This window comes from Macrobrachium nipponense, chromosome 3 (genome assembly GCF_015104395.2).
Source record: "Macrobrachium nipponense isolate FS-2020 chromosome 3, ASM1510439v2, whole genome shotgun sequence".
In the NCBI taxonomy this organism is placed as follows: Eukaryota; Metazoa; Arthropoda; class Malacostraca; order Decapoda; family Palaemonidae; genus Macrobrachium; species Macrobrachium nipponense.
In genome coordinates, this window is record NC_087202.1 from 143,539,945 (window position 1) to 143,549,944 (window position 10,000).

General features: G+C 40.3%; 1 protein-coding gene across 1 annotated transcript in view; it reads right to left on the minus strand.

Annotated features, from left to right (window-relative positions):
* Positions 1-140: 140 nt before the first annotated feature.
* Positions 141-10,000, minus strand: part of LOC135222549 (uncharacterized) — a 19,490-nt gene continuing 9,630 nt past the window's right edge. The window contains exons 2-4 of the mRNA XM_064260637.1: positions 3,404-3,546; positions 1,599-1,737; positions 141-411 (exon numbers count right to left, since the gene is read on the minus strand). Coding sequence (XP_064116707.1) covers positions 141-411; positions 1,599-1,737; positions 3,404-3,530 — 537 coding nt within the window. The 5' untranslated portion in view covers positions 3,531-3,546. The remainder of the gene's footprint in view (positions 412-1,598; positions 1,738-3,403; positions 3,547-10,000) is intronic.

The following is a 10,000-nucleotide window of genomic DNA, read 5'->3' on the forward strand; positions in this document are numbered from 1 at the left end:
AGTCCACAAACAAGCACTAACCCTAGTTTCAAATTTATATAAAAAAGGAGCAACGCATTTAACCGTGAAGAACACTTGAAACTCCCCAGAGTCACAGTCGCACTTGGACGTAGTATTTGAACTGACTCCGCGAAGACTCCTCAGAGTTTATAGAAGAAGAAGCCAGGCAGAGCTCTGCAACTGTCAAAGAGCAAAGAACTCGCTACTAATGACATCCAAACGGTACTGAACGCTGAAGAAACGGTCGCTTGCGCGTGAGCAAGTCTTTCTGTTTGACATGCCGACAATTTCTCCGCCTGAATGTCGTTGTAAGACAGCGTCGCCGTTACCTTCTTCAGGAAGAGGGCTTCGGGTTTTTGGCACCGGAAGTAGCCGACTCTGTACACGCAGGACAAGAAGCCCTCACGGATGCTGCAACGGGAAGGAAGAAAGTGGGTCAGATGCCAGATTTTCTTTATTTTTGTGTGGTAATTTGTATATACATGTGTATGTAAACAAACACACACACATACATACAACATACATAATATATAATATATATATATATATATATTATATATAATATAATATATATATAAGATTAATATATACATACATACATACATACATAAAAATATACGCAGTATGTGTGTGTATATTTATATGTATGCTTTTAAGTATATATTGCATATGCGTCTGTCTTTGGTTATCCGCAGTGACACACACACACACACATATATATATATATATATATATATATATATATATATATATATATATATTATATATATATATATATATATATATATATAGATATATATATATATATATAAACACACACACACACACACACACATATATATATATATATATATATATATATATATATATATATATATATGTATATAATATATGTCATATATATATATATATATATATATATATATATATATATATATATATTATATGTATATATATATATATATATATATATATATATATATATATATATATATATATAATAATAATGTGTGTGTACGTATATGTGCAATTCCAAATTTAATCAGCCAGGTGAACTCATCATAACATTATCCCTGATGACATTCTAATTAGAAGCATAAACAAACACTTGCTTTAATCATAGATAATTTCATGGAATTTTTTGTGTTGTGTGGGTTTCTTAATGCCGTCACACTTTAGATAATTAGATATGAAACAGTATACAGTGTGTGTGTGTGTGTCTGTGTGTGTGTGACATTAGTATCGATGGCTATACTGACTAATGTTGTTGCTCATGTATTGTTGTGTATTTTACGGTTTACTTTGTCCCTCCACTCGTGGATATATTCCAATAAAAACTAAACCTCTGCAAAATCGTTTAAAACTTTTTGTTCATCCACTTAACCTTATTGATCTAAATGAAAGTGGTGTTCATTCACTTATCTTATTGTTCTAAATGCAAGTGGAGTTCATGCACTTATCGTATAGGACCTTGATTAAAAAGTGGGACTTTAAAAACGAAATGGAATTATAACGAAGGGCAGAAGCGAAAGCACAAAGAACCGGTGGTGAACAAATGAACAACGCATTGCAACAAAGAGGAAGAGGCGGACGCTTACCAGCATAAATTGTGGTCCCTGACGGCGGCTGTGATGTTGGTGGCCTGGTGTTGAAGACTCACGAGGCGCTTGAAGTGGAAGTGGCATTTCTCCCAGTCGCTGCTCACATCCCGCAAGCACGGCCCGTGCGACAAATAGTCTGCAGAAAGCAAAAGCACAAAGCCGTCATTTTTGCTGACATTCACAATAGGTACTGCAAGCACACTCTACTCACAGGCAATAGATTGAAAGTAATAGATTTCTTTTAAGCTGTCTATCAACGTTAATGGGATCTAAGTGAACCACGTTAGGTCACCACTTATGTTTTTCGATTATTTGGGGAGTAAGCCTACAAACTTTGTTGTTCTTTGGGGGTGGGGGGCGGGTGGTGGTTGTAGGGAAGGTCTTGAAAAAGGTGTTTCGCGTTGAATTAGAGTTACAGGAATTTTAGGATGGGATATTTATGTTTATTTATTAAAATGAAAATGTAAAGAATAATAGTATGCATATTAAACAGTACAAAAATATTACTTCAAATAAAATATATCGTATGTTTTTCAATTTCTTTGGTGAAACAACGGCCTATCTTTCCGTAGATTTTAGCACGTTTCCATTTATTTGATGCACTGAATTTAGAGGATATATTTCTGTTTAGTTATTTTGTATTTCCACTTATAACTGAGAATATATGAACGTGCTTAATGAATGTCCTTTTTATTTGATCCTTGTTGTTTGTACGAGTAGCACTAATTATGAGGATTAATTACAAAGCCCGCCCACTTTATGTTAAATTAGGAATATAATGTTTGCAGCTCAGTATATGTCCCGAGTAAGCTGGAAGTCGGCTCACGTTTTGTTTTAACTAAAAGTTCAATGGAACACGTGCACTGCAGATTCCTATAAGCAATGCCTTCTTTATTAAAGAAAATAAATTGTTTTGCACCTGTGAATGCAGGTGTTTAATAACCTTCGGGACATGATTATCATAACTTATCCTGAGGGATTTATTTGCTTTTAAAAGATATCTAAATTTCCCAGTGGTGTCAAATGCAACATAATAAGTCAAAGTCTAGCAAGTCGTATGCAACTAACACAAGTCATAAGATGAGAAGAGGAAAAACCATCAGTAATGCTTAGTTATATTCGTGCATCAGTATAAGTAATTCATATTTCATATCATATTTATAATTCACCGAATGCTCATCAAAAGGCAGGGCTCTTACCTCATTGAGCTTATGCATGACAGTAATTATGTTGACTGGTAATTGCCAGTTATTTTCGTCAACTTTGTTAATGTAAAGATTACTTTCAAATTTTTATATTTATTTAATTGTATAACCTCTCTGTCTGTCCCTGAGTTCCTCTATTTGCCCATTCGTGCGTTATCATAGTACCCTTATTCATGACAAATGATAATCATTACGGAAAATTCACGTGGTGCACTGCAGGCATTACTTGGGTTCTTTGCAGCGTCCCTTCGGCCCCCAGCTGCAACCCCTTTCATTGTTTTTACTGTACTTCCGTTCTTATTCTCTTTCTTTCGTCTGACTTTCCACCTTCTAGCAATTGTTTCATATCACAACATCGAGGTTTTCCTCCTGTTACACCTTCCAAACCTTCTCACTGTCAATTTCCCTCTCAGTGCTGAATGACCTCCGACCTAAATTCTAAATAGAACACTTTCCTCTTCATTTACGGAAATCATATTCTTCAAGATACTGAAAACGTCCCCCAGAATCAACTTCCGATTCCGACAAAGTCGAAACCCGACCCCCCCCCCCCCCGGATCTCTTCCTTCTTTCCCTCCCTTCCTCTTACTCTCTCACCTTTTTGGAAAACGGGGTCGTCGCAGAGAAAGGCCAGAAAACGACTCGCCCCCTTCAGGTGCATCTCCAGCTCCGATCTCTCCTCGGGGCTCAGGCAGTTGGAGGTGTACCTGTCAACGCAGGCCATGCCGCCCTTGAAGGCCCTGCGGGGGAAAGGGAAAGAATTCAATCAGGATTTCAATCCTGGGTGGGCGCCCTTCCTTCACGGAGTGACTTCCTCGGCCTAACTCTTTGTAGTTGTCACTCGATTTCAGACAGTAGCTCAGATAAGTGAATTCATTATCTTATTTTATTATTTCAAATATAATTGTCTTGAAAGGTATACAAAAGATTGCAATCTTAAAAGTATTATACCTCATGAACGTAGTACATTGGTAATATTTGTTAGCTAAGTTCGTTCCGCCGCTCATACCTTTAAAATATGCACATTCATCGAACATTTAACAAATTTTCTGACTGGAGCTTGTTGTTTTACTGGTACTATTTTCCAAGGAGCATTAACTCCATATTCTATACTACTTCATTATTTGTGATATATCCTCGATATGGAATCAAAATGAGGTGATTTGCTAAAATTCATTATTTTTTCTCTCTCTTTCAAGCCTTCAGAACTGCAGTAACCTTTTACTTCCACTATCGGCACTCTCCCTCCGTTAAGATATTAATAAATCAGCCCGTTGATTTGTTGATATCTTGAAATAAAGCGGAACGGCAGTGGATGTAAAAGGTTGCTACAATTCTAAAGTCCTGAAAGAAAGAGATAAAAGGCTGACTTTGAGCAGATCATCTCATTTTGATTCAATATCCAGGAAATGTCCCAAATAATGAAGTATAGAATATGGAGTGGATACACACACACACACACACACACACACACACACACATATACATATATATATCATATATATATATATATATATATATATATAATATATATATATGTGTGTGTGTGTGTGTGTGTGTGTATGTGTGTGTGTGTCTGTGTCTGTGTCTGTGTCTGTGTGTCTGTGTATTGAGACCAATAAAGGAATATGAATGATTCTCACTTGCACATATTGTTAAGATCAAGTCGGGTATGGGTAGACCACTCTTGGGCATGAGGGGAGCCACTTGGGCCGACACACATCCAGGTCTCTTTTTTTGACTTGCATTTCTCGCCTTGACTCTGGCCCCTGGTAACAAAACAGTAATAGTCACGTTAGGATGGGAACAATAATAAGAAAGATAAGGTAAAGTTTCCGAGAAGAAAATGATAATATCAGTTTTATTGATCATGAATCAATCTCTTTCTCAGTGTTTGTTGAAGCGTTTCGACCTTTTCAAACTGCCATAATGATGTCAAATCTCAGAGTTAATGAAATTGTTTAAATGTTTCCTTAATTTTAGACGTTTTATTTCGCGAAAGTAGGCAAGACACAGTACTTAGTACAAGTCAAATTACAAAAAAGTGGAAATAAAATTTGAAGCCATTATATATTTTAATGGTATCATTTTACATGGGCATTCTTAAACTTTTTTTCGATCTTTATTAGTTTACCCTTCTACCAGCGTCTTAATCCTTCCAAAGTGTCGAAGTTAACGGAGCATTCACAGGAGTCAAACATTCCCCTGCCAAAGTTTGGGTGAAATGCTAAGATTAGCTCTTGGCTTCCAGACTTTGTTTCTAAAGAGACATTCCTCCCTTGCAGGGTAGCCGATGTTTCCAAAGGGTAACACGTAATATCAATCATTAATCTTCGTAATTACAGAAACCTTGACCAAAGACGAAGACTTGCTTTTGTCAGTAAGGTTAAGCCTCGGATTTCTCGACTGAAGAGAGATTATGTGATTTACTGTGATTGGGGCACAAGAAAATTTATAAGATATATAGTAATTATTATCTATATAAATATAAATGTATTTATTCGTATATATTACATATATATATATATATATATATATTATATATATCATATATATATATATTGTTACATTTAATTGATCTTCTCGTCTACCCAGCATTTAGTTAAATATCTTGATTGCTAGAAAGCAGCCATTTTACTTTTTTTTTTTTTTTTTTTTTTACTAATATCAGCTGATTTTAGGCGGGAACCCAAAGCACGCGCAGCAAGAGATAGGAATTTCCTGTAGAGAGGGGGAGGGGGAAAATAGACTCTTGTCAGCTTTAGGGACATATCCCAAAGGGAAGGGTGTAGGTAGCCAGGTACTTATTAGGCCTACGTCTTAAGCTCCTTTTTCCTGTGAACCCTTTGCTGGCCGTATGTTCTGTTTCCAGGATTCCGTTTGCTCTTGGGGGGTTAAGCTGAACCCATCCCCATGAAACACATCTGCCTTCGACCTCAGTCGCTTCATCGTGACCTCGACGGATGTCCCAAGCCAGCCTACCCTTCCATTTAGGCCTATCAAGGCGTTACTGGAGCGCCCAGACCTGAGACAAAGCCGACGCCGCATTTCCACGAAGGTCCACTTATTATGGCATCCAGGTACATCTTGTGAATCAGTCATATTGCCTGTACTTTCCCTCCTAGTGTCACAATTACTCCCCATTTTCAAAATTCAAACTCCTAATTTTCAAATGAACATTCCTTTCTTCCTCTCACTGCCTTGTGGCCGCATGCCTCCCTTGTGTGATCGTCCCAGACAAATGAAGTCATTGAATATTTCATTTAACGCTAAGAGTTCCTCCCCAGTGTGTTAGACAAAGTGAGTAACTGTAACTTGTGCAAGAACTCTGATTATTTTGTGTCTAATCTGGGATTTCTTTCCAGATTTCCTGAGTCATGTGTCCTAGTCTTCGCGCCTGCAAGTGATGCTTTACCACAAGGCACATGAACAATTTTGAAAGCCAGCTTTTATGTGAGCCGCATTTTTAGCCAACTATCCCCTTGTGAGAGATAATATTGGTCCCACGTGTGGACAAGTTGCATTTACTTTCCCAGGCTATTAAGCAGCCTCCTGTAAATAAATGTATGTAAAGTAATTAGCTGAGTTTTCTGGCAACATCCTCTAGAGTAAACTAACACTATAAATCCTTTTAAGGTAAGTTCAAGTAATTTATTCTGCATTTTCCCTCAACTATTTTCCTTTACGTATTTGGCCCCTTCAGGCCAGGGCTTAAAACGTAACAATGGCGAAGCTTGCCAGCATCGAATCCGGGCTTGCTTAAAAAGCTTGTAAATTGCGTTCTCCCTTGTAAAATGTAAAACTGTAAATGATTTTACAAAGCTCAAATCAAAGCACACTTGCAGCGGAAGACACACACTGACTCGCGGTAAGGTATATAATTCATATATGATTTATTTTATAAACAATGTTAGCTTAAGGTACATTAAGGAATTATTTTAGAAGTGGTTTAAAAGTGTTAATGTCAGGAATATTATTATTGTAATGGCGAAAGCGCCAGAGCTTATTTTACCGGCAAGCAAATAATTTGCCACGCGAAATCCTCTGATTTATTCTGTATTGTTCTCGCCTGACGAGACACGAGCACGTGTGTGAGATAGATGCCAGAAAGTACTTGTTCAAACTAGGAAGTGCTTTGCCAGGGTTTATTGCATGTGTCAGCAAGCCTAGCTAGTTAGGAGTGTTTTACTAATAGTTACAGCAAAAGAAGTGTACAATTCTTTTGTCTGTGATATATTAGGGGAATTCGTTTGAACTTAGTTTTCATTCCAAGTGTTGGTAATCGCTTAGCCTGCGAGCCAGCTCTCGTCAGCTGAGCGCATGCACTCTCTCAGGCCTGCCAGCCAACCTTTGTTTCGCACAACGCGCAGCCATATTTTTATCCCTTTAAGATTATCCCAACGATTTAAGCAAAGTAATGCAAGTCTTTAAGTTTTAACGTAAATGTTATCAATCACCATACTAGCATCGATCATTCTGCCAGAGAAGTTAACGTAATTCATCTTGAATAAGAAACTAGAATTTCGTGTTGTAAATCACCTCCTCGTTTACAGAAAATCAGGTGTCTCGTCGCCGCATGTAGCGCTCACCACACGTTTCATCTCGTATCGCTCACTCGATCGCTGAGAGTACTTAACATAACCTCATTTACAAATGTTTGCTAACATTTCATCTTAAAATCCTTACCGTCATTTCACTTGTCACAAAGACCTAGTATCCTTATGTAAAGTTAACGTAAATCTTCAAAGTAGAGTAGATCACAAGAATTGTTCACGTAAAACACGTCATTGTAAATTTCATATTAAACCGCAAATCATTTCAAAGTAACGAAAACATCGTTCATCGCTAGTGCTTTATCGTTTACATAAAACTTATTCGAAAGCAATTCTTCCATTAAACTTAACGTAAGGGAATCATTTAACGCAAGTTGCGTCATATTAAAACTAAAATATTAGTTCAATTAAATACAAGGGAGTTCGTCATATATCATTTTCAACCTCCCAGAGAGAGAGAGAGAGAGAGAGAGAGAGAGAGAGATAGAGAGAGAGAGAGAGAGCCTATTATTCAGCACACTGCCAGTGCAATCAAGGAACGCCTCCTCATAAGTGCCGTGCACCTGTACAGACATACAGGTAGCCATTTTACCTGTGTCCATCCTTACGGAATGCCCAATTCATTAGTGTGTCCGTGTACAAGGATCAGTGATCCTTTGGAACACTCAACAAGGGAGCGCCTCCCGAAGTGCCGCAATATCAGCCCTAAGTGCTGTCAAAAAGGAACGCCTGTGCACCTGTACAGACATAGAGGTAGCCATTTTACCTGCGTGTCCGTCTTACGGAATGCCCATTTATTAGAGTATCCACCATTTCGGATCACTCAACCAAGGAACGCCTCCATAAGTGCCATGCACCTGTATTGGACCTACAGGTTGCCCATTCCAGCGTCTCTCAAGTTAGGAACGCCCTTAAGTGTGACTCCCACAGCACACTCCATTTGATTTTCTCACCTCATTAGAAGGTGCCATTCCAGAAGTGCCACCAACTTACGTCGCAGAATCCATTTCCAGGTGAGTGCCACATCACCAAGTAGGCACTCCCATTCCATTTAGTACTATTCCTGGCCACCATTATTTCTAACCATGTCCGAGCCTCTACTGCAGCCCAGAGAAATGTCTTCTCCTGCTGCCCAACCACATATATCCATGGAGTTGGAGAGGCTCCAGACACTCATGGCTCTGGACACAATGCCGATTACACCGGGCAGGAACTCACCCAGTGGGTGAAGGGGCGGATGGACGATCTGCTCCTGCAAGAGAAAGCCGCCCGAGAAGAAGAAGAGGAAGGAAGGAAAGAGAAGCAGAAATGAAGGCAAGTGAAGAAGAGAGAAAGCATGAGCTAGCTCTCAAGGAGAAGGAACTCGAAATCAAGCAGGGGAAGGCCCGTAAGGAGAGTATCTTAGCTCAAGCCATTCTACTGTGTCTCACAGTCCCGCCGTCTCATCTTAGCCTCTTACCATTTCACCGCCTACCTCCGGAGGGAAATTCAACGGAGGATTCTTTAACCTCCCCACATCTAATCACTGGCAGAGAGGACTCTTCACCTGTGCCAGAGCACTCTGCAAGCCTTGGTGACTCCACAGATTAGCAACCTGTGGTGCCATCTCAGCCTTATCATCCAGTGCCACGGAAAAAGTTCTGCAATAAGTTCTGCCGAGACTGTGGCCGCAAGGGTCACATGTCTGCAAATTACAGAGGGTGCGCGAATTACAATATTCCTGCCATAGCAATGGCAGTTACAAATTCTTCTTTACTAGGACCCCCAGCTAAGGGCCCTTTAACCGTCGCACCCCTCCAAAGTCATTATCCGCCAAGCCACGTCAGAGCCTACGATGACTCGGGCGCTCAAATCTCCCTGATACGGGAAGATCAAATCCTCCGAGGGGCTACCATCGATAGACGGCAACTAATCACGATTGAAGGCATCAATCATATTAAACTGATCCTTCCGACCATACAATTGAGAGTCACCAGACCTCACTTCTCCAAAGTTTGTACCCTTGCAGTTGCAAGCTGCATTCCAGGAGGTTACGACCTCCTCCTAGGGCAATACATGAAGTCTCCCTCACAGTTCAAAAAGCCTAGGGGTCCTAACCCCACGACAACTCACTCCAAAGCAAGGAGCCATCCAAGACCTACTTCCTCCCAGAAGTACGGCCACCAACAGTCTTCCCCTCTACCAAGGAGGGAGATTGATCATTCACAGTTCTGTTGCAAAACCTGCAACGTACTAGAGCACTCCACTAATTGGCCTAGGTGCCCTAGCAGACTACCAGCAGTGGACACTGTCCATGTTCCACGAGGCTTAGCCTTCCACGAGAGACAGGAGCCTCTGTCTCCCATTACCAAGGGCCCGCTGAGAGGTATTGCACCTCCGGTACCCGTCACAGGTCCAGGCGACCTCAACTCTCTGCCAGTGCCATTTGGCAGCACTGGGCAGTGCCAAGCTCCGTCCAGCCTGGACGTAGAGCCACCACAAACCTTGACCTCTGCGCCTGGCCCCGAGCTAGCGCCGGCGCCTAACCTTATCATGGATACTCCTACAGGAGATCCTCCAACAGGCATGGAGCTTACCGCAGCCCATGGCCAATCCCACGTCCATGAGTCTTCTTCAACATCACCTCTGTCGCCCGAGGATG